The 26,573-nt window shown below is 39.0% G+C and overlaps 1 protein-coding gene across 1 annotated transcript; it reads left to right on the top strand.

Annotated features, from left to right (window-relative positions):
- The first annotated feature begins 877 nt into the window (after positions 1-877).
- LOC147606117 (uncharacterized) lies at positions 878-1,646 on the top strand. The gene is made up of 4 exons (XM_086792908.1): positions 878-1,185; positions 1,270-1,333; positions 1,414-1,592; positions 1,642-1,646. Exons 1-4 carry the CDS (start codon positions 1,074-1,076, stop codon positions 1,644-1,646), a joined length of 360 nt encoding a protein of 119 aa, XP_086649034.1. The 5' UTR covers positions 878-1,073.
- Positions 1,647-26,573: the final 24,927 nt, after the last annotated feature.

Below are 26,573 nucleotides of genomic sequence, written 5' to 3' on the forward strand. Positions count from 1 at the left end.
AAATACATATACGCTTTTAAAAAAATATTTTAGTACTGTTTGTTTTATTTTGGACATGTAGGTGGGTGCAGCTACTCATTGGCCAAGGTCTAATGGACGAAGAGACGGAAGCAATCAAAGAATGGGTAGATCCAAATTCCTCGGAAACAATGTACCCGAAGGAATGGGTTGAGAGAGGGGTTTCTGATTGGGAATTTAAGAGATGTCCTTGGTGGTTGGACTATCCTCTAAATCATGTGCCTCCAAGTGAGGAGCTCCTAGAAAAAGGTACTTTTTTGCTTTCTACTGAATTATATGCATGTAAATGTAAATGTATATGTTTATGTAAACCTTCCTACCTATACATATGTAAACTATCCATATGCATATACATATTAGATACATATACATACAGATATATACATATACAAATACATATGTATATACATATGTATATATACATATGCATACATAAATACATACCTACACACATACACTAAATTCCTACATACATACAAAGTTCATGTTACATTTAAGATTTGGCATGTTAGATTTTAAAGAAACATTGTTAAGTTTTGATATATACATACCTACATACATATACATATAAATCGATACATATACCTACATACATATACATAGACACATGCCTACATACATATACATACCTATACATATACATAGATACATACCTACATACATATACATATACATATACATATACATATACATATACATATGCATATACACATACACATACATGTACATATACATATACATAGATACATATACATCTACGTACATATACAAAAAGGTATGGGGATTTTTACCTTTTTACTAATTATCTTGATCTATTTCTTGAAGAATTTAAGAATTGCCAATCTAAGCTTGAAAGAGAGCCCCCAACTCAAGAAGACTCTAGAATACCTTCCCCACAGCCAACAATCTTGACCCAGTCTCCAGTAGTTGGATCCTCGCGCGTGGCCCCAAAACCATCCACACCACTGTCACGAGTGCCACAATCACACCAAGAGCATACATCTACATCATCTCAAGTGCAACGTGAGAGGCGAACAAAGAGACGTCTTGACATTATGCATGATGTTCAAGAGGGAGACCCCACAAATGAAGATCAAGAGAGAGACCCTCCAGAGCATCTTCAAGAGGGGGAGGTGTCAGGACAACGTGACATCATGGACATGACTAGTAAGAGTACTTTCCATTGCAAGCTTATTTTGAGAAGTGTGTGCTTTCAAAATACATCTCATTTTTTGTCTTGTTTACTTGCAGGTGAGAGATGTTTTTCACACATATTGCTGGTAGACATCCACACTCTTTCGGAGGGCTCAGATAGGTAAAAAGAAAAATTTCACCATATAATTAGTTTTCCAAGTTGTACTTACGAAAACCAAACATCATAAATCTTTTATGTAGTGTGGAAGAATTCTTGATGAAGATTCCCAAGGCTCTATCTCATAGAGGTGCTCCCTCAGATACAGTGGCTCGCCTCGTATGGGCTGACTTTCCTACAGGTTTACAGGTTGTTGATGTAGATACAGATGGGTGTCCCTCATGGAATCAAGTTTCTTCATCATTGATACGTGCCACACTCAGTTTTGTTGGTTTGTTTGTGGCTGATGAGGGTTGGTTTGTGTGTTTGAGTCTAATGGATCAACTTCCTAAAATATATTCCATGGGAAAGAAAGTTGGATTGGTCATGCATCGAACAATGTCTGTTCATGTGGAATCAAGTTATTTGTATGACAATGGAGAATGGGTAAGTCATAATCTCTGAAATATTTCCCTTTGTGTATACATGTTATGTGGTATGGATATCCAAACATAATGTTTTCTCGTTATGGTAGGTGGATACATTGGCGCTTAGTATGTTCTATCGAGTAAATTGCCATGTCCCTATTATTGATCGTGAGGCTGGGCAAAATGTTTCAAAGAAGTTATTCAATGCTCAACGAAATTTCATTTTTGAGAAGAATAAGAAGCATCCATTCCAACGCACAATGGTCTTGGAGCGCTACATTCGAGGTGGTGCAGAAAGATCTCCTATGTTCTTTAGGTGAGATAATTTTCATTCTGGTCATTTTCATAGCTACTTTTTCAAAATACTTAGATGCACGTTTATGATTGTATTTCATTGTAGGTGGCTAGTGGAGACCTTCTCAAGTGAAGGAGATAGTGTCTTGGACGTTTTTGCGGGATGTGGAGGCTTGGGACGTGCATGCCAAGAGTTAAAAAGGCACTATATGGGGATAGAGAATGACATGGAGGTAGCCAAAGCATGTCTCGGAGATTTCTCATTAGGTCGGGATGACATGTAGAAGAATGCTATAATTAGAATGCTATAATTTGTGGATCAAAAGACTTTGTATTCGAGATTGTCATGGTTTGGAAGTTTAAAGATCGATATATACATTTTTGATCTTTAAAAGATTGTGTTTTATATTTAAGTAAGTAAGAAAGTATGTATGTATGCAATGTATGTATATATGTTAGTGCTGCGTAGGTGGCTCTTGTATATATGTATGTATGTATATGTATATGTATGAGGTGTATGAATTTAGGTAGATATATGTATATATATAATTATATCAATAAGTATGATGTGGATCAAAGACTTTGTAATCGAGATTTTCATGGTTTGGAACTTAACAGATCGATATATATATTTTTTATCTTTAAATGATTGTTTTTTATATTTAAGTAAGTAAGAAAGTATGTATGTATGTATGTATGTATATATGTTAGTATGTATGTAGGTAGCTCTTGCATGTATGTATGTATATGTATATTCTGTATGTGTATATGTATGAGGTGCATGAATTTAGTTACATATATGAATATATGTAATTATATCAATAAGTATGATGTGGATCAAAAGATTGAAATTTATATTGTTGATCTTTCAAAGCTTGTTATTTATATGTAAGTAAGTTCTTGGTCCTTTACAAAGCTCATAGTAAGTTCATGGTCCTTTGCAAAGCTCGGACTCCTTATTCATTGCTCCAAAAAGCTCGGCAAAAAAAGCTCGCAAAAAAAAAATCCCCCCTTTTCGAGCGGCTAATTCCACATTCTTCTTCTTGCATTGCATTGGGTTAGATTCAGTACAATTCATATGTCTTTGTGCCCTTAAGATTGATTTTGATTGTTTGAACACCTTGATCTTACAAGATTTTCAGTGCTTAATCTTGATCGATCATTGGCATTGTTCCACACAACCAAGGATCATACTTCAACTAAATGAAGCACATACACTAAAGATTCTTCGATTTGCCAGAATTTAGTTTCTTTAATTTTGGCTCTTTTTTTAGACTAAGATGTGTTCACTCAAATCTTCCTTGTTAACTATTTTTTTATGCTACCAATTGTCTCTTCCTTGGTAATCATCTCTTAGGCTTGATTTACTCTCCAAGGTTTTTAGATATAAATAAACTCGATTCTCAAAGTAACTTAAAGGGCATATGGGCGTTTCAAGTATCAAGTGAATATGTGTAGTCTTCTTACGCAACTGGAACAAGTAGTTTTATACCTTCTTAAGAATAAAAATGGGCTACATGTGTATTAGGGTTGTGTCTTGGAAAAGTTGTGGCTTATGTCAAGTTGCAATAGCCTACAAATTCACATCTTGTAAATACTCCCAATACTTCATAATTATAACCTTAGAAAATTCCATTCACTTTGATAATTCAACCTTTGTAACTAAGCTGCTTTACCTTGATAAAACAAAGATGTCTAGATTTTTAATCTAGAAACATTTTAATCTTTCTTTACAATTATGGGGGCACAAGCTCCTTCCGCTTTGGGTGCAGTCGTACCCCGCGAAGACTTCCTTTTGTTGGTTTTGAAGGTCCTCTAATCCTCTCTTTCAACATCATGAAAAAGAGGTAAGTGCTTTTCTATCTTTCCTCTATTATTATTGCACCCCTGGGTGCTAGGGATTTGCTTTGTAGGTTTGTTTTTGTACCTTAAATCAGAGAGCTACCTCTCTAGAAAATGCAGCTATACATCTGCACAGGAAGCTCTCTGGAAAAAAATTTAATTCCAAAGCACGTTTATAGGGACGTGTATAGATGCGTCTATAGGCGTGTCTATAGGCGCATCTATAATTATATAGACGTGGTTATAGATGAGCCTATAGATGCACCTATAGACGTGCCCATAGACAACTATTAGTAGATGCGCTTTTAGACGCTCTTATAAACACGCCCGTAACATTTTAAACCACATCATCAAAATGCGTCTTTAATTGCACTTACGGTCGCTTTTCCTTGTAGTGTAAACCTAAAATCCAAATCTTGTTTAAATTTTGATTCCAAGTTTCATTTCATTTCATGAAAATCCTCATCAATGTAGGCTCTACCTTATATAGCTAACCAAATTCGCCTTCTTTTCGAGCGGCTAATTCCACATTCTTCTTCTTGCATTGCATTGGGTTAGATTCTATACAATTCATATGTCTCTGTGCCCTTAAGACTGATTTTGATTGTTTGAACACCTTGATCTTACAAGCTTTTACTGCTTAATCTTGATCGATCAATGGCATTTTTCCACACAACCAAGGATCCTACTTCAACTAAATGAAGCACATACACCAAAGAGTCTTCGATTGCCAGAATTTAGTTTCTTTGATTTTGGCTCTTTTTTAGACTAAGATGTGTTCACTCAAATCTTTCTTGACTACTTTTTTATGCTACCAATTGTCTCTTCCTTTATATCTTCTCTCACCTTGGTAATCATCTCTTAGGCTTGATTTACTCTCCAAGGTTTTTAGATATAAATAAACTCGATTCTCAAAGTAACTTAAAGGGCATATGGGCATTTCAAGTATCAAGTGATTATGTGTAGCCTTCTTAAGCAACTGGAACAAGTAGTTTTATAACTACTTAAGAATAATAATGGGCTACATGGGTATTAGAGTTGTATCATGGGAAAATTGTGGCTTATCTCAAGTGGAAATAGCCTACAAATTCACATCTTGTAAACACTCCCAATACTTCATGATTATAACCTTAGAAAAATCCTTTCACTTTGATAATTCAACCTTTGTAACGAAGCTGCTTTACCTTGATAAAACAAAGATGTCTAGATTTTTAATCTAGAAACATTTTAATCTTTCTTTAATGCAAAGACTAATTATAAGGTATATTCAAGATCTATTGAGCTTAAAGACTAATAAGATATTTCAGGCATCAACATCTCTTAAAGGAGAACCTTTATGTATGCTCAAGTTTTGCATGTGAGATTACCATCACCTAACCCTAGATCTCACTTTACACTAGTCAAAAGAATGGCCAACTATGAGACATGTAAACTCGGTATTTCTCTTGTCCGACCTTAGCATAATGCACTTTGGAGTTAAGGACATTTAACCCATTAAATTGCCCAGGTTTACACATTCATAATCTTGTCTACAATTTTACTTTTCTTTGCACCATCATTGTTAATGTTTCGTACAAGTTTCATTTATTTCTATGTGTCACTCCACCTTTAAATGATGATTGATGTGAACAACATGAATAAGCTAATTAAGATGAACTATTTGAAATCTAAATATGGGTGTACATTTTCTATTTACAATTATGGGGGCACAAGCTCCTTCTGCTTTGGGTGTAGTCGTACCTCGCAAAGACTTCCTTTTGTTGGTTTTGTAGGTCCTCTAATCCTCTCTTTCAACATCACGAAAAAGAGGTAAGTACTTTTCTATCTTTCCTCTAATATTATTCCACCCCTGGGTGCTAGGGATTTGTTTTGTATTTTTTTTTTTGTACCTTAAATCAGTGAGCTGCCTCTGGAGAAAATGCAGCTACACATCTGCACAAGAAGCTCTCTGGAAAAAAAAAGAGTCCAAAGCACATTTATAGGGATGTGTGTAGATGCGCCTATAGGCATGTCTATAGGCGCATCTATAATTATATAGACGTGGTTATAGACGAGCTTGTAGATGCCTATCGATAGACGTGCTTTTAGACGCTCTTATAAACACGTCCGTAACATTTTAAACCACGTCGTCGAAATGCGTCTATAAATGCACTTACGGTGGCTTTTCCTTGTAGTGTAAACTTGAAATCCAAATTTGGTTTAAATTTTGATTCCAATTTTCATTTCATTTCATGAAAATCCTCATCAATGTAGGCTCTACCTTATATACATAACCGAATTCGCCTTCTTTTCAAATGGCTAGTTCCACATTCTTCTTCTTGCATTGCATTGGGTTAGATTCTGTACAATTCAAATGTCCTTGTGCACTTAAGACTGATTTTGATTGTTTGAACACCTTGATCTTACAAGATTTTTAGTGCTTAATATTAATTTCATTGGCACTGTTCCACACAACCAAGGATCATACTTCAACTAAATGAAGCACATACCCTAAAGAGCCTTCGATTGATTGCCAGAATTTAGTTTCTTTAATTTTGGCTCTTTTTTTAGACTAAGATGTGTTCACTCAAATCTTCCTTGTTAACTACTTTTTTATGCTACCAATTGTCTCTTCCTTTATATCTTCTCTCACCTTGGTAATCATCTCTTAGGCTTGATTTACTCTCCAAGGTTTTTAGATATAAATAAACTCTATTCTCAAAGTAACTTAAAGGGCATATGGGCATTTCAAGTATCAAGTGAATATGTGTAGCCTTCTTAAGCAACTGGAACAATGATCGATCAATGGCATTTTTCCACAACCAAGGATCCTACTTCAACTAAATGAAGCACATACACTAAAGAGTCTTCGATTGCCAGAATTTAGTTTCTATAATTTTGGCTCTTTTTTTAGACTAAGATGTGTTCACTCAAATCTTCCTTGACTACTTTCTTATGCTACCAATTGTCTCTTCCTTTATATCTTCTCTCACCTTGGTAATCATCTCTTAGGCTTGATTTACTGTCCAAGGTTTTTAGATATAAATAAACTCAATTCTCAAAGTAACTTAAACGGCATATGGGCATTTCAAGTATCAAGTTAATATGTGTAGCCTTCTTAAGCAATTGGAACAAGTAGTTTTATAACTTCTTAAGAATAATAATGGGCTACATGTGTATTAGGGTTGTGTCTTGGGAAAATTCTAGCTTATCTCAAGTGGGAATAGCGTACAAATTCACATCTTGTAAATACTCCCAATACTTCATAATTATAACCTTAGAAAAATCCTTTCACTTTGATAATTCAACCTTTGTAACGAAGCTGCTTTACCTTGATAAAACAAAGATGTCGAGATTTTTAATCTAGAAACATTTTAATCTTTCTTTAATGCAAAGACTTAATATAAGCTATATTCAAGATCTAATTCCAAAGCACTTTTATAGGGGCGTGTATCGATCCGTCTATGGGCGTGTCTATAGGCGCATCTATAATTATATAGACATGCATATAGAGATGAGCCTTTAGATGCACCTATAGACGTGCCTATAGATGCCTATGAGTAGACGCACTTTTAGATGCCCTTATAAACATGCCCGTAACATTTTAAACCACCTCGTCAAAATGCGTCTATAAACGCACTTGCGGGTCGCTTTCCCTTGTAGTGTAAACCTAAAATCCAAATCTGGTTTAAATTTTGATTCCAATTTTCATTTCATTTCATGAAAATCCTCATTAGTGTAGGCTCTACCTTATATAGATAACCAAATTTGCCTTCTTTTCGAGCGGCTAATTCCACATTCTTTTTCTTGCATTGCATTGCGTTAGATTCTTTACAATTCATATGTCTTTGTACCCTTAAGACTGATTTTGATTGTTTGAACACCTTGATCTTATAAGATTTTTAGTGCTTAATCTTGATCGACATTTGGCATTGTTCCACACAACCAAGGATCATACTTTAACTAAATGAAGCACATACACTAAAGAGTCTTCGATTGCCAGAATTTAATTTCTTTAATTTTGGCTCTTTTTTTAGACTAAGATGTGTTCACTCAAATCTTCCTTGACTACTTTTTTATGCTACCGATTGTCTCTTCGTTTATATCTTCTCTCACCTTGGTAATCATCTCTTAGGCCTGATTTACTCTCCAAGGTCTTTAGATATAAATAAACTCGATTCTCAAAGTAACTTGAAGGGCACATGGGCATTTCAAGTATCAAGTGAATATGTGTAGCCTTCTTAAGCAGTTGGAACAAGTAGTTTTATAACTTCTTAAGAATAATAATGGGCTACATGTGTATTAGGGTTGTGTCTTGGGAAAATTGTGGCTTATCTCAAGTGGGAATAGCCTACAAATTCACATCTTGTAAATACTCCCAATACTTCATAATTATAACCTTAGAAAAATCCTTTCACTTTGATAATTCAACCTTTCTATAACTAAGCTGCTTTACCTTGACAAAACAAAGATGTCTAGATTTCTAATCTAGAAACATTTTAATCTTTCTTTAATGCAAAGACAAATATAAGGTATATTCAAGATCTGTTGAGTTTAAAGACTAATAAGATATTTTAGGCATCAACATCTCTTGAAGGAGAACCTTTATGTATGCTCAAGTTTTGCATGTGGGATTACCATCACCTAACCCTAGATCTCGCTTTACACTAGTCAAAAGAATGGCCAACTGTGAGACATGTATCAACATGTAAACTAGGTATTTCTCTTATCTGACCTTAGCATGCAATTTGGAGTTAAGGGCATTAAACCCATCAAATTGCCTAGGTTTACACATTCATAATCTTGTCTACAGTTTTACTTCTCTTTGCACCATCATTGTTTATGTTTCCTACAAGTTTCATTTATTTCTATGTGTCACTCCACCTTTAAATGATGATTGATGTGAATAACATGAACAAGCTAATTAAGATGAACTATTTGAAATCTAAATATGGGTGTACATTTTCTATTTACAATTATGGGGGCACAAGCTCCTTCTGTTTTGGGTGTAGTCGTACCTCGCGAAGACCTCCTTTTGTTGGTTTTGAAGGTCCTCTAATCCTCTCTTTCAACATCACAAAAAAGAGGTAAGTGCTTTTGTATCTTTCCTGTATTATTATTGCACCCCTGGTGGGTGGTAGGGATTTGTTTTGTAGGTTTGTTTTTGTACCTTAAATCAGAGAGCTGCCTCTGCAGAAAATGCAGCTATACATCGCCACAGAAAACTCTCTGAATAAAAATAATAATTTCAAAGCATGTTTATAGGGGCGTGTATAGATGTGTCTATAGGCATGTCTATAGGCGCATCTTTAATTATATAGACGTGCTTATAGACGAGCCTATAGATACACCTATAGACATGCCTATAGACGCCTATTGGTAGACGTGCTTTTAGACACTCTTATAAACACGCCCGTAACATCTTAAACCACGTCATCAAAATGCGTCTATAAATGCACTTATGGGTCGCTTTCCCTTGTACTGTAACTCTAAAATCCAAATCTGGTTTAAATTTTGATTCCAATTTTCATTTCATTTCATGAAAATCCTCATCAATGTAGGCTCTACCTTATATAGATAACCAAATTCAGCTTCTTTTCGAGCAGCTAATTCCACATTCTTCTTCTTGCATTGCATTCAGTTAGATTTTGTACAATTCATATGTCTTTGTGCCCTTAAGACTGATTTTCATTGTTTGAACACCATGATCTTACAAGATTTTTAGTGCTTAATCTTGATCGATCATTGGCATTGTTCCACACAACCAAGGATCATACTTCAACTAAATGAAGCACATACACTAAAGAGTCTTCGATTGCCAAAATTTAGTTTCTTTAGTTTTGGCTCTTTTTTTAGACTAAGATGTGTTCACTCAAATCCTCCTTGACTACTTTTTTATGCTACCAATTGTCTCTTCCTTTATATCTTCTCTCACCTTGGTAATCATCTCTTAGGCCTGATTTACTCTCCAAGGTTTTTAGATATAAATAAACTCGATGCTCAAAGTAACTTAAAGGGCATATGGGCATTTCAAGAATCAAGTGAATATGTGTAGCCTTCTTAAGCAACTGGAACAAGTAGTTTTATAACTTCTTAAGAATAATAATGGGCTACATGTGTATTAGGGTTGTGTCTTGGGAAAATTGTGGCTTATCTCAAGTGGGAATAGCCTACAAATTCACATCTTGTAAATACTCCCAATACTTCATAATTATAACCTTAGAAAAATCCTTTCACTTTGATAATTCAACCTTTCTAACTAAGCTGCTTTACCTTGATAAAACAAAGATGTCTAGATTTTCAATCTAGAAACATTTTAATCTTTCTTTAATGAAAAGACTAATTATAAGGTATATTCAAGATCTGTTGAGCTTAAAGACTAATAAGATATTTTAGGCATTAAACATCTCTTGAAAGAGAACCTTTATGTATGCTCAAGTTTTGCATGTGAGATTACCATCACCTAACCCTAGATATTGCTTTACACTAGTCAAAAGAATGGCCAACTGTGAGACATGTATCAACATGTAAACTATAGGTATTTCTCTTGTATGACCTTAGCATGCACTTATGAGTTAAGGACATTAAACCCATCAAGTTGCCTAGGTTTACACATTCATAATCTTTTCTACAATTTTACTTCTCTTTGCACCATCATTGTTTATGTTTCCTACAAGTTTCATTTATTTCTATGTGTCACTCCACCCTAAGTCTATTCCATGATTTATGTTTCCTACAAGTTTCAAAACTTCTATACATGCATGATTCATAATCACTTCAATGCTCTTACTTGATTTTTTTGATACCACCTTCATCTTCAAAATTGATAGTTCTCCCTAGTATATCTCATCCTATATCTAATGGAAGCACAGAAGGACCAAGAATTACATGCTTGGATTGCCATAATGGGTTGCTAGAAAGAGAGCTTGTTATTGTTGGTAACACCTTGGTTGATATGTATGCCAAGTGTGGCTTGCTTGCAAAAGATGAGAAGGTTCCTAACAAAACTTCCATTAGAGATCTAGTCACAATGATTGTCTGGAGGAATGATGCAATAATAGAAGGATATGTCAACATGGGCACGGTGAGGAAGCATTGAACTATTTCAATCAAAAGAGCGTGTATTTCAAAAGAGCCTAGTGGATAATACCTTGGACTGGTCAAATCCTCTAGAGGGGATGAAATAAACTCATTTTTGCTAACCACCTTGGAAAAAATTTATATTGTGAGTATGAAGACACCTCAAAGGCCAAATTCCCCCCCCCCCCCAATGAATCCTCCTTCATTACATCTTATAATGTGGGGTATGATTGATTTGGTTTTAGAGATAGAGGATCCAAAATTGAATCTTTGTCCCCAAGGCGGTAGCCTAGTGGATAAGACCTTGGACTTTATACATGGGTTCAAATCCTCTTGAGGAAATCTTATACTAAGGGTGTGTTCACGTGTAGGTGGACATGTAGGCAACCATAAAAACTCTGCCACTTTCATGAGAGCCATGATGATTGTAAGGTGTCACATCTCCTAAAGGTGCATGTGTAGGAGATACTGTAGCACTAAGTGGGGTTGACGGGAGGGGTGAATGTAAAGGTAGGTGAAGTGCCTAGGAAGGGTAAAGTGCCTGGCAAGTGACTCTGTTGGTAGACCTGATGGTAAAGGGGTTCCTCCTGCATAGGCTGCCACAACTACTCCGGGGTGGGAGTATAGCCAAAGATGCCCTCTACCTCCCTAGCAAACCATCGTTGAGACTCCATGAGAGCCTCAACCTATGGGTATGTGTGGGACAAGAGGACGAGGACCCATGCCACATCTATACAAACAAAGAAAATATTAAAAAAATTTATGAAATGAAGACTTCCGAGCTCTTTAAGTCGATTGACCTTGGGAATCATTTCATTATTCAAAACACAAAAAATAAACAAATATTAAGAAATTATGTAAGCCATCATCATGCAAGTAGGGAATCATCTCATTCCCGACACTATGCAGTATGCAAGCCGTTACGCAAGCCTTGCATAAAGCATTGTACATTAGGCCTTATGCATAAAGCTTATGCATAAGGCCTTAAGCATAAAGCCTTAAGCATAAAGCTATGCAAGCCTTATGCATAAAGCTATGTAGGCCTTATGCATAAAGCTACGCATGAGGCCTTAAAGCTATGCACAAGGCCTTATGCATGAGGTCTTAAAGCTATGCATAAGGCCTTATGCATAAAGCTATGCATGAGACCTTAAGCATGAGGCTTATGCATAGAACTATGCATGAGGCCTTATGCAGCATAAAGCTTATGCATGAGGCTTATGCATAAGGCCTTAAGCATAAAGCTATGCATGAGGCCTTATGCATAAAGCTATGCACGAGGCCTTAAATATGAGGCTTTAAGCATAAAAGTATGCATGGGGCCTTATGTATAAAGCTTATACAGGAGGCATGCATAAAGCACTATGCCTAAGGCCTTGAGCATGAGGCCTTATGCATAAAGCACTATGTATAAGGCCTTAAGCATGAGGCCTTAAGCATAGTTTTATGCATGAGACCTTATGCATAAAGCACTATGCATAAGACCTTAAGTATGCATGAACATTATGCATAAAGCTTATCCGCAAACCTACAAAATAAATCCCCAGCACCCAAGGGTGCAATAATAAGAGAGGAAAGAGAGAAAAGATATGAAAGCACTTACCTCTTTTTCATGATATTTAAATAGAGGATTAGAGGACCTACAAAACAACCAAAAGGGTGAGAAAAATATTAGTAAAGCTTATGTATAAAGCGATACATGAGACATTATGTTTAAAGTAATATGCATAAGTTTAAAGTACTATGCCTTAAGCATAAAGCTTATGCATAAGGCCTTAAAAGCATAAAGCTTATGCATAAGGCTTATGCATAAATCTATGCATGAGTCCTTTTGCATAAAGCTATGCATGAGGCCTTATGCATGAGAGCTTATGTATAAAGCTTATGCATGAGGCCTTATGCATAAGGCTTATGCGTAAACCTACAAAACAAATCCCCAGCACCCAAGGATGCAATAATAATAGAGGAAAGATATTAAATCACTTACCTCTTTTTCGTGATGTGGAAAGAGAGGATTAGAGGACCTACCAAACCAACAAAAGGGTGAGAAAAAGATTAGTAAAGCTTATGCATAAAGCTTAAAGCATAAGACATAAAGCTTATGCATAAGGCTTATGCATAAAGCTTAAAGCATAAGACATAAAGCTTATGCATAAGGATTATGCATAAAGCTTATGCATAAGGATTATGTCTAAGTCTTATGCATAAAGCTATGCATGAGGCCTTATGCATACAGCTTAGCATGAGGCTTATGCATAAAGCTTAAAGCAAAGGGCATAAAGCTTAAGCATAAGGCCTTAAGCATAAATCATAAAGCTTATGCATAAAGCTTAAAGCATAAGGCATAAAGCTTATGCATAAGGCTTATGTATAAAGCATAAAGCCTAAGTATAAGGCCTTAAGCATAAAGCATAAAGCATAAAGCTTATGCATAAGGCTTATGCATAAAGCTTAAAGCTTATGTTTAAGGCTTATGCATAAAGCTTATAGCGTAAAGCTTATGATGCATAAAGCTATGCATGAGGCCTTAAGCATAAAACTATGCATAAGGCCTTATGCATGAGAGCTTATGTATAAAACCTTATTCATATATAAGGCTTATGCATAAAGCTTATGTTCAAACCAATAAAACAAATCTCCAGCACCCAAGGGTGCAATAATAATAGAGGAAAGAGAGGAAAGATATGAAAGCACTTACCTCTTTTTCATGATGTTGAAAGCGAGGATTGGAGGATCTACAAAACCAACAAAAGGGTGAGCAAAAGATTAGTAATGCTGCATACATACAAACCAAGAAAATATTAAGAACATTAGTAATGCATACATACAAAATATTAGTAATCAAATATTAAGAAAATATAATAAACAAACCAAGAGGCCTACCTTGGTTATTGTGATTTTTTAAGGTAAAAATATATAAAATATAAAAAAAACAGAGCTATATAAACACTTGATTGTGTTTTACAAAAGAAAAATAGGGTTCAAGAAGAAGATCAAGAGAAAGAGCAAGAGCTAGAGCAAGAGCAAGAGCAAGAGCAAGAAGAAAAGGAGAAATAAGAAGAAGAAGAGAAAGAGACTCACCACAACCAAGGTAAAATCTTACTCCATAGTCCTTTGTAAAGCAGATTTGCAGCCTAGTGATGAAGCTTGAGAGGGTGAGAAAGGCTTAGAATCTTAAGAGGGTGAGAGAGGATTGAAAATTGGGCGGGATGTTTTTTAGAAAAACTGTGTTTTGCCAAAATACTCGCAAAGCACTCTTCGGTTTAATTTTTGGTCTTTTTCATTAGAGTACGCGTCTATTTGCGCATCTATATACGCATCTAAAAGCGCATCTATAAACATGTCTATTCTACATAGTAGAAGCGCTTTTAGATGCGGGTACAGATGCACTAGACGCGCAAATAAATGCAAAACAGAAAAGTTTTTACACACACATAGAAAGATGAAAATTATTTATTCTTTTTTTGAATATGCAGGATATCTTCATCAATCAGTTCTTCTAGTGTTGATGAGTCCCTTCGTGTTCAAAATCGAGATCATTGGTTGCAAAAAAAATGTATGTGTGATCATTGTCAGGGATGTATACGTCAACAACATAGCATTGCGATGAATCACATTTTAATGTATGGAAAATGGAAACCGACGAGGTCAATGGTAAGTATACTTTGCTTATATTGTAAGAATTTAATTAAAAATTAGTATTCAATGGAGACTCACATTGAAATACTCGTGTGTAGGATAATGCGTCGCACCCTTCTATGTTAACTCATAGGCGACGTCAAGAGGCCAAGCATCGTAGAGAAATGTAGAGGCTTCATAAAACGTAGAAGTGGTGGAGGATTGGAATGATGGAGATAAAAGCCCACCACCCTTTCCTCATGAGATGGTGGAGGAAGAGGTTTTAGAAGATATGGTACATGTTCTATTTGCTAATGAGCGTAGTGAAAATGAAAAAGCCATGGAAAATGATCACCTTTATAATGCGGCTTTGATGACCCCACTTTTTGAGGGATGCACATATTCCATTCTAGGTGCTACTCTCAAGTTGCTCAACTTGAAAACAATCTATGGATTGGTTATGGCAAGTGTTCAGGTGAGTCAAATAGGTTTCTATTCATGATGATTCTTTATTATCATTGTATTATTTTTTGACATGCTTGAATGTGTATGTTGTTTAGGTCTCTCCACATCTGGATACCATGCATGTCCTATTTGTGGTCTATCATTGGTGGCATCTAGGCTAGAGAGCTTGAAGAAAGTGATATAGGAGAATCATCATCGATTTCTCCCTCATCATCATCCCAAATTTGATTGTTCTTGGATGGGAGTCCCTCCATAATGGGAGATTGGAACGCATTATGGAATAGAGTGGAAAGTCCTCTTTCCCCCCGCATGAATAGGTAATATATCTTTGACATAGAATTCCAATACAAGCTTTGATTTGAAAAGATAATCCTCTTAATATTTATTGTTATTTTATAAGGTACTCTATCTTCTTTCGCCTACCATATTGGATGAGCCTCAGTATCAACCATCTTCTTGATCCAATGTACATCTTCAAGAATGTCGCCTCTAACATTTGGGAGCACTTGAGAGGATCATGGGACTCCTAGCTTGTAAGAGAGGACCTACAAAGCATATAGAGGATGCAAAGAGCTTGGCTACGAGAGGGACCAAATGGAAAGACAATTCTACCTTGAGCACCTTGGATATTGACAAAGAAGAAGGAGAAGTTGGTGGAAGATGCCATTACTACATTCCGTGCTCCAAGGGGGTGCATGAGGTGTTTAAAAGGTGCCTTCACAAAGACAAAGAAGAGAGGTGTTGAGCAATTATATAGCTTGAAGTCCCACAATTGGCATAAGATGCTTCAAGTAAGTGAAACATTGAAGTTGTAAATATTTCCCTTGTTCAATCATGATGTATCTAATCATGGTGTATAAATGTTTATAGTTTATTCTTCCTACAAGCATTTCCAATTGTGCATCCCACGAAGTGCGAGAAATGATTTATAAGATGGGGGAGCTTGTGAGGTTTGTACCCCAAACCCTCATAGCCAATTTTCTACACACGTTTTCCTATTGTTTCGCATTGTAGATATGTGAGCTCAAAGGAAATCGATCCATGTACACTTGACTATGCAAGGGTCATGGCAGTGGAGGTGGTTTGTTTGGTGGAGGAGACATTCCCACAGTCGATTCTCACAAGCCAACTACATCTTATGGTTTATTTAATTGATCAGATTGCCATATATGCCACTGTGCATGCTTGATGGATGTTCTTTCTTGAGCGTTTCATGAAGACCTTGAAGGATTTTGTAAGGCAAAATGCAAAGCTAGAAGGTAGTATGACTGAGGGTTGGTTGTGCTACAAGCGTCACTTGTTTATATCTCAAAATACCTTACCGAACTAGATCCCTCTCTCCCTCGCATGTGGAGCAATAAACAAGACTTGAGGATGACCTCTCATGTTCCTCAAGGAAAAGGTTCAGTTCTTTCCAAATGTGTGGACATGTTCAAAGCTCCAGGGAAAATAATGAACATGCATAACCACACAAGCGACAATCAAACAAACACAGAATAGGATGCTCTTCAGCTTATGCACGATTTTATGCACAAATACAAGGAAGAGAAAGAACTCGTCAAGTATTTCAAGGACCAATGGATGGGCACAATATGTAAGAATTTATAGTTCCACAATACTCTTGTTCTCACCATCATTTCTATCAACCTATTAATTTCTCTTCTTAAAGGGATGTGGGTCTGGTCGCAACTCGCAATATGCCCCACTTGAATCAAGAAACAAGTGAATTGATAGTTCTCCCTTGTATATCTCATCCTTTATCTAATGGAAGCATAGAAGGACCAAGAACTACATGCTTGGATTGCCATAATGGGTTGCTAGAAAGAAAGCTTGTTATTGTTGGTAACACCTTGGTTGATATGTATGCCAAGTGTGGCTTGCTTTTGCAAAAGATGAGAAGGTTCTTCACAAAATTCCCATTAGAGATCTAGTCACAATGATTGTCTCAAGGAATGATGCAATAATAGTAGGATATGTCAACATGGGCATGGTGAGGAAGCATTGAACTATTTCAATCAAAAGAGCGTGTATCTCAAGGAATGATGCAATAATAGTAGGATATGTCAACATGGGCATGGTGAGGAAGCATTGAACTATTTCAATCAAAAGAGCGTGTATTTCAAAAGAGCCTAGTGGATAAGACCTTGGACTTTATACATGGGTTCAAATCATTTAGAGGGGATCAAATAAACTCGTTTTTGCTAACCACCTTGCAGAAAATTTGTATGGTGAGTATGAAGACACCTCAAAGGCCAAATTACCCCCCCAATGAGTCCTACTTAATTGCATCTAGCAATGTGGGGTCTGATTGATTTGGTTTTAGAGATAGAGGATCCAAAATTGAATCTTTGTCCTCAAGGCGGTAGCCTAGTGGATAAGACCTTGGACTTTATACATGAGTTCAAATACTCTTGGGTTTGGGGAAATCTTATACTAAGGGCGTGTTCATGTGCAGGTGGGCATGTAGGCAACCATCAAAACTCCCTAGGCCGTCATCGTCTTATTCTCATGTGGTTCTTGCTTCCACCTTCCTCTTCAGCAATCCTGTGGCAACAATACTGTGCAATGCTTGCCCTTCAAGTTCATGATCTGGATCAGGGACAATGGTTGCTATATGGACATCAAAGATCATGACTCGACTTATGATGCCAAGTTCAAACCATTAGTCATGATCTCTCTCACGTTTTTTCGCATTGTATTTGTAAGGACCCCTACCATAGGGCGGGGGAATCCTTTTGATAGGCAGTTAAGTCTCGTGTTATTTTTCGATTGACGACACCTCGATCTCATAGAAATACGAGGTTACGAGCAAACGGAGGAACCTAACTCTATCTCGCAGGGGAAGCATAGTCATCCTAAAAAGGAAATTCTAATCCCCAGCACGGAATGTGCGTGGAGATGGAACAAGACCCACACTTGGTTCAAGGAAGCCAACACCTTTTTCCCCCGTATTTCATGAGGCATGGCCGCTGGCTCAGTCCCCTAAAACAAGTCTTGTTCGGGACTCTACTATTCCCTAAGTATCGCAAGTTACGACTAGTAGAAAGCTACCCGACTGATCGGGTCCACCCATCCTTAGAATGGTACCGTCAGGGCATCCATTCTCCCACTTTCCACACACTCACCCGTTCACTGGTTTTCTAATTAAGCTCTACCACACTGTGAAACACTTAAAAACAAATTCCTTTGTTAATTAATTACACTTGATTCCTTAAAAGAAATCTTCCTTAGCACAACATTGAAATCAACAAACATACTTACAATGAAAAATATTTACAAAGACCCCGGAACCGGGCCGATATTCCAATCCAAACTTCCATGTCCAAACCATAATCATAACCATAACCATAATCCAATCACAACCACAACCACAACCACAACCACAACCACACCGATGATCTAGAATTCGATCTTCGAGCCTTAACCAGCTGGGTAAACCTCACGGACCGTCTCCCCTCGTCGTTAGCCAGTTGATGAGGGCCAACCCGTCCTGTCACCCCCTCAGGTACTGCCACTTGTACCAAACCCTCTCGCCCTTCGGAGGGGACGTCTCCTCATAAGGTGGGGGTTAAGCCACCACACTAGCCTGGACCCACACAACTAGGCAGCATATATACATCACCCTGGTGGTGAAATCCAATTCCCAGTGGCATAGGAGGGGATTCCCTTGGGCCGACTCCCGGCCTCGCTATATCCTCCGCCCGGCTACACAGGCAAGTACGGAGTTAGCTAAGGGGGGGAGAAGCTGTACCTGCATGTTAGAAATAACTAGTAGTATATCCAATAAAAAGAGACATAGCCTTTATTCAATGAATTCACACATTAACAAAAACCATCATTTCGGAAAGATAATGATTCAAAAGCAAGATTATTTTCTTATAACTTTACTTAAGAGTAACCATAAGGTACTTTAGGCCATCTATACTAGGGGTTTAACCTTGGTTCCTTTCTTATTATTTTGAATCTTTCTGTTAAGCTTCATAAGAGAGAATACTACTTTAACTTGTTAAATGACCAACCTGGTTATCGTTTTTGTGCCTATTCGCTTCAAGAGGGGCAAAGTCGATTGCAGGGACGCGATTCGCTTCATTCCCTTGTTGGGCAGTGCGTGGTTCTTCATTTTGGCGGCGTTTTGGTGCCATAGGAGCACTAGAGTTTTAAGAGGATAGAGAGAGAACGGGGTGAATATAAGCAGTTGGGAACTTGGAGAGAAAAAAGAGAATTCTACTGGTTCAAACGGATTCGAAAACGGAGTCTGTTTGGGGTAGGAAAAGCTTGTTGGGCTTATGGGTAGGAAAGCGAGTCTTAGCCTAACTTTAAGTCGCCGCATATGGGGGTGGGGAATTTGAGAGGTGTCCTTAACTTGGAGAGCTCTTGAGAAGAGTGTACGTCTAGGGAGGCCTAGGGAAGAGTAAGGCAAGGGTTGGAGAACAAGCACACTTTAAGTCTATTCACACGGGGGGGAGAAGAGTGTAGGACATGTCCTAGAGCTTGAGGGAGGGCTTGCGCCTAGGGCCTTGCTGGGGGCTTGCTCGGAGAAGGGGGCTGGGAGGGTCCTTTTATAGGTGCTGGAGGGTGGACGTCTGGGTGCGGGAAGGTGACACGTAGGTGGTGTAGGTGTCTGGGAGAGAGTGTGGGCGTGAGACACCTGGGGGTGGAGGTGTCTCGAAGAGAGATAAAGTGTGACACATGGGGGTGGAGGTGTCCCCAAGAGAGATAAAGTGTGACACATGGGGGTGGAGGTGTCCCCATGAGAGAGAGATCGCGACACCTGTGGATAGAGGGTTCTGGGAGGAGGGGGTACGTGTAGGGGTGTGCTGGAGGGTGCGTCTAGGTCGTGTACACACTTGGGTGTCTCGGGTGGGTTGACTCTTCCTCCCAAGTGGCATCCTCCTCAGGGTAATCTTTCCATTCCACTAAATGTTCCCTAAGGATTCTATTGCGAAGCACTCTTTCTCTAGAGTCGATGATTCTATTAGGTCTCATTTCAAGGACTCCCTGAGTTGGCATTACAACTTGTTCATCATCAAGAACATGATCAGGATATGAGGCACATATGGCTTTAGTAAGCTTACATGGAATACATCATGGATTTTGAGGTGGGTCGGGAGGCGAATTTTGTAGGCATGTTTTACCAAACATTTGATGACTTCATAAGGCCCACAATACCTTGGACTCAGCTTCCTAAATTTTCCAAGAGATAAAGAACTTCTCTTTGGCCGCACTCGAAGAAAAACTTTGTCTCTTTGCTGGATAATTCTTTCAGATCTTTTGGTATCAGCATAATGCTTTTGTTGATCCTGGGCGGCTTTAATATCCTTACGAATAGCTTTGATTTGTTCTTCCATTTCTTCAAGCATCACCCTAAAGGCCTCAACCTTTAGTGTGGGGTCAGAGAAATTTAAGGGAGACAAACATTCCTGACCATAAAGAGCTTTAAATGGCGACATCCCTATGCTTTGGTGATAGGATGTATTGTAAGAGAATTCCACTAGAGGGAGATACTGAATCCACTTCTTTGGTTCACGCCCACAATAGGCTCTCAGGATGTCTTCTATACCCTGATTAACTCTCTCAGTTTGACCATCTGTTTCTGGGTGGTAAGCTGTACTGAAACAAAGTTGCGTTCCAATAGCCTGGAATAATGATGTCTAGAACTTTGAAGTGAAGTCAGAGTCCCGGTCTCACTGACTATTCTTTTTGGCAATCCATGAAGCCTAAAGATTTCCTTGATGAAACGGAGGGCAATATCAGAAGATTTAAATGTCTTCTTTACTGGGATAATATGGGTCACTTTGGTAAGCATATCCACAACTACTAAAATAGAATCATATCCTCCCTATGTTGTGGGAAGACTTGTGACAAAATCCATACTGATACATTCCCACTTCATCTAAGGAATGTCCAGAGGTTAGAGTTTCCCGGGCACTTTGATTCTTTCAGCTTTAATCCTTTGACATGAAAGGCATTGTCTGATGTATTGAAGGATATCTCTCTTCATTCCAGGCCAAAAGTAACTTCTCCTTAAGGCATTCAAGGTTTTTGCATAACCTGGGTGTCGTGCTACGGGGCTATCATGAGCTTCATACAAGATCATCTTCTTCAGTGCAAGATCTTTGGGAATACATAACCTATGCATGAAGTAGAGGCATTCATCATCGAGGGTGTATCCCTTGATCAATACATTTCCCTTTCCTGTGGGTGCCTCCTTGTGAACTAGGCTTACTAGCTTTTGGTAATAAGGGTCATGAGGTGAAACCTGCTTTACCTTCTCTGGGATGGGGTTATTTGGCATAGAGATTGCACTTAGGAAGGATTTGCGACTAAAGGCATCTGCTACAACCTTATCCTTTCTAGGACGAAATTTGATATCAAAATCAAACTCTTGCAGAATCTCAATCCACCTCCTTTGCCTCATGTTGAGATTGGGCTGGGTGAAGATCCACTTTAAACTCTAGTGGTCAGTGACAAGCAGAAACTTATGGCCTAGGAGATAGTGTCTCCATAACTTGAAACAATGAACAACTGCAAGGAGTTCCAAATCATGGGTGGCATAATTGACTTCATAGGGTTTAAGCTTTTACAAGAAGTGTAAGCCATAGGCCTTCCTTCTTGAATTAAGACACCACCAAGTGCAAGGCCACTAGCATCAGTGACAACCTCAAACTCTTTGGTGAAGTCAGGGAGCTTCAGAATTGGTGCTGAGGTGAGGATAGTCTTAAGTTAGCTAAAACTGATTTGGTGGATTGGTAACCATACTATCTTACATTCCTTCTTGAGGAGATCAGTTAAGGGTGCGGCTATCTTGGTGATGAGTTAAGGGTGCGGCTATCTTGGCATAATCCTTGATGAAGATCCTATACCATCCTGTGATGCCTAGAAACCCACGGATTTCTTTGACTGTCCTAGGGGGGGGTGGCCATTCCAATATATCCTTGACTTTGGCAGGGTCTACTGAGTTGCCCTCTGAGGAGACAATGAACCCTAGATATTCAATTTGGGAAGTGAAGAAGGTACATTTGATTTTCTTGGCATAGAGCTTATGTTCGCGCGGTATTTGCAATACTTTGCGTACATGCTCCTCATGTTCCTCTTTTGACTGAGAATAGACCAAGATGTCATCAAAGAAGACAAGGACAAATTCATCCAAGTAGGGTCCGATGATATCCTGCATTAGGCGGTTGAAGGTGGCAGGAGCATTGGTTAATCCGAATGGCATGACTGTAAATTCATAGTGACCATAGCGGGTATTGAAAGCGGTTTTGGAGATATCTAATTCCTTGATCCTAATTTGATAGTAGCCAGACCTTAAATCCATCTTGGAGAAAACTTTGGATCCATAAAGTCTATCAAGAAGTTCGTCGATGCGAGGAATGGGGTATTTGTTTTTGACAGTGACCTTGTTTAGGCCTCGGTAGTCAATACAAAGACGAAGCGTGCCATCCTTCTTTCTCTAGAAAAGAACAGGCGCTCCCCATGGGGAACTACTAGGGCGAATGAATCCTTGCTCAATGAGCTACCTAAGTTGTTCCTTGAGCTCTATGGCTTCAGGAAGAGACATTTTGTAAGGTCTCCTTGAAACTGATTCAGTCCCAGGGATTAACTCAATCCCATGATCTACTTCTCGAGATGGGGGTAGTTTTGTAAGTTCCTCTCGAAAGATATGTGAAAACTCCTGGAGCCAAGAGGGTTCTAAATCTGGGTTGCTTTCTTCCACCTTGTTGAGTTTGACAAGGAAGATCTGTTGGCCCTTGCGCACTCCCTTAAGAAGGCGATTAGCTTTGACCAAATGAAATTTGGTTTTACCTGTTTTTCCCTGGGCTGATACTACCTGTCCTTGACTATTCTTAAAGGTGATGCTTCCTTCAGCACAGTGAATGTCAGCATTGTTTGCAATTAACCAGTCCATATGGCAAGGATTCCATCATAAATCCCTAATGGTAAGCTTCTAAAATACCCATGGGTTGATTCACCACCCAATTCAAATTCAAGATCTCCCACACAATGTCAGGATACTTCTTCTTTTCCACTAGCTAACTCAACAATCATTGCTTGGGCTAGTTTTTTATCTAACTGTAACTTACGCAAGCATTTTGGAGAAAGAAATGAATGCGTACTACCATAATCAATCGAGAGCTAGAAAGATCTACCTTGATAAGTAGCCGGAGCTTGGATAACAAAAAACTGCTGATTAGGTCCTTGATGTTTTATAGCTGCATGAATGGTGGCTTGCTCTTCTTCTTCCATCTCTAAAGTCGGTTCACCAACCATAGAGCAGACACGGGCAGTCACTCCACGACCTCTACCATGTCCACCACTACCTCGTCCAGCCTGGCGGTTATTAGGAATCCCACGACCTTGAACTACCCGGCCGCCTTGTGAAGCAGCAATGACACTATGATTGAGAGAGGGTCTTGCAAGTTTGGGGCATTCATTCCGGAAGTGGCCAACTTCATTGCAATAAAAGCACCTTTGGTCCCCATAGGATTCTGAAGTGAAATTAGCATAACTGCGGGGGATGACATTATTGGGATACTGACCAATAGTGTTGTGGCGGAAATTCGATTGGTAATTCCTCTGAAGGCGCCCCCTTGGGTTAGACTCAAGATAGACTCTCCTCTTTGCTTGACCACTCTTTACTTATTTAGCCAGAGGTTTGGCTCGGGTAAGAGCATCTTGCAAGGTAGTTGGCCTCATTGCTTCAAGGTGAGAATCCAAAGGTTCATTCAGCCCTTGGCAAAATCGGGCCACTTGTTGAGTGATCGACATAGGTGGAGCATATTTGCCAAGTGTGACAAATTTTGAGTAGTATTCCTCCAAGGTTAAGCTAAGCTGCGTGAGGCTGAAGAACTCATTCATCTTAATAGATTCATGAGATGGGGGAAGATAACGGTTCTTCACAACTTGCTTAATTTCACTCCAGGTTTGGGTATCTTCAGTGACGCCCTTATCTCGGCACCATTGCTTCCACCAAAGTTTGGCATCCCCGGTAAGACGAAATGTGGCAAGCATGGATTGATTCCCAATTCCTATACTAGCAGCCGAAAAGTAATCGTCCATGGCTTCTATCCAAACTTCTGCATCCCTTTCAATCTTTGAACCTGCCCCATTAAATGAGGGAGGTTGCATTTGTTTGAGGAGAAGCTTCTTCTCCTGTATATCTGTATATAATGCATTGGGAGCAAGAAGTTGACGATCCTGGATATCAATATGAAGCTAAATTTAGAATCATGTCACGTAAGCGGTTTAATACACATAAGACAATGAGTGTGAAAATCAAAACCTTTTATTCCAAGCTTTAATATTTACAAGTGAACCAAGCCATTTACAAGCATTGGACTAAATCCAATCTTATTTGTTTACATGGTAGTCCTCTAGGGAACCTAATAAAGATCTGCGGGGTGGTAGCATTGAAAAAGTTGGGGGGTTCTCCCATGGTTTCAAGAACTCGATAAGTCTCTGGTAGGGGAGGTAAACCACGTCTAGAAAGACGGGTAACGGCTACTCTATCAGGGGATACAACTCGAGTCACACTATCATAAACCCATCGATTCTGCAACATGCGATTCCCATCGATAGTGACAGGTGTTACAAGGAGTGCCAATAAACCAGAACAGGTGAACCATTCGCAACATCTCAGCATATCGGATCCGCCTCAAGTCGTTGGTGAGATTGTCGACGTGCTCAGATCGAATGATGAAATAGGCAGATCGACGATGCCAATGCTCAACTTTGTTCCATCCCCTTTCGATGCGAGTGTAATGAGGAAGGGTTAGCTTGTCTACAATGTGCATCATAGTGTCACGGAACTCAGATTCGAAAGAGCGACAAGCAGTCATGAACATGCATTGGAATACCAGGAAGCGAGAATAGGGATCCATTCCGTCCTCCTGCGTCCAGCCGTAACTAGATTAGTTTAACAAGAGTTCCTAGAGCAACAAGAGAATACAATATGAAATCTCCCAAGTCTAAACCGGCTCTGATACCATGTGTGTAAGGATCCCTACCCGTAGGGCGGGGAATCCTTTTGATAGGCGGTTAAGTCTCGTGTTATTTTCCGATTGACGACACCTCGATCTCGTAGAAATACGAGGTTACGAGCAAACGGAGGGACCTAACTCTATCTCACAGGGGAAGCATAGTCATTCTAAAGGAAATTCTAATCCCCAGCACGGAATGTGCGTGGAGATGGAACAAGACCCACACTTGGTTCAAGGAAGCCAACGCCTTTTTTCCCCATATGTCATGAGGCACGACCGCTGGCTCGGTCCCCTAAAACAAGTCTTGTTCGGGACTCTACTATTCCCTAAGTATCGCAAGTTACGACTAGAAGAAAGCTACCCGACTGATCGGGTCCACCCATCCTTAGAATGGTACCGTCAGGGCATCCATTCTCCCACTTTCCACACACTCACCTGTTCACTTGTTTTCTAATTAAGTTCTACCACACTGTGAAACACTTAAAAACAAATTCCTTTGTTAATTAATTACACTTGATTCCTTAAAAGAAATCTTCCTTAGCACAACATTGAAATCAACAAACATACTTACAGTGAAAAATATTTACAAAGACCCTGGAACCGGGCCGATATTCCAATCCAAACTTTCATGTCCAAACCATAATCATAACCATAACCACAATCCAATCAAAACCACAACCACAACCACAACCACACCGATGATCTAGAGTTCGATCTTTCAGCCTCAACCAGCTGGGTAAACCTCACGGACCGTCTCCCCTCGTCGCGTCAGCCAGCCGATGAGGGCCAAGCCGTCCTGTCACCCCCTCAGGTACTGTCGCTTGTACCAAACCCTCTCACCCTTCAGAGGGGACGTCTCCGCATGAGGTGGGGGTTAAGCCACCGCACTAGCCTGGACCCACAGAATTAGACAGCATATATACATCACCCTGGTGGTGAAATCCAATTCCCAATGGCATAGGAGGGGATTTCCCTGGGCCGACTCCCAGCCTCGCTATATCCTCTGCCCCGCTACACAGGCAAGTACGGAGTTAGCTAAGGGGGGGAGAAGCTGTACCTGCATGTTAGCAATAACCAGTAGTATATCCAATAAAAAGAGACATAGCCTTTATTTAATAAATTCACACATTAACAAAAACCATCGTTTCGGAAAGACAATGATTCAAAAGCAAGATTATTTTCTTATAACTTTACTTAAGAGTAACCATAAGGTACTTTAGGCCATCTATACTAGGGGTTTAACCTTGGTTCCTTTCCTATTATTTCGAATCTTTGCGTTAAGCTTCATAAGAGAGAATTTTACTTAAACTTGTTAAATGACCAACTTGGTTATCGTTTTCGTGCCTATTCGCTTCAAGAGGGGCGAAGTCGATTGCAGGGACGCGATTCGCTTCATTCCCTCCTTGGGCAGCGTGTGGCTCTTCATTTCGGCGACGTTTCGATGCCATAGAAGCACTAGAGTTTTAAGAGGATAGAGAGAGAACGGGGTGAATATAAGCAGTTGGGAACTTGGAGAGAAAAGAGAGAATTCTACTGGTTCAAACGGATTCAAAAACGGAGTCTGTTTGGGGTAAGAAA

Source organism: Cibotium barometz, chromosome 58, assembly GCF_041138505.1.
Source record: "Cibotium barometz isolate CiBa-2024 chromosome 58, ASM4113850v1, whole genome shotgun sequence".
Lineage (NCBI taxonomy): Eukaryota > Viridiplantae > Streptophyta > Polypodiopsida > Cyatheales > Cibotiaceae > Cibotium > Cibotium barometz.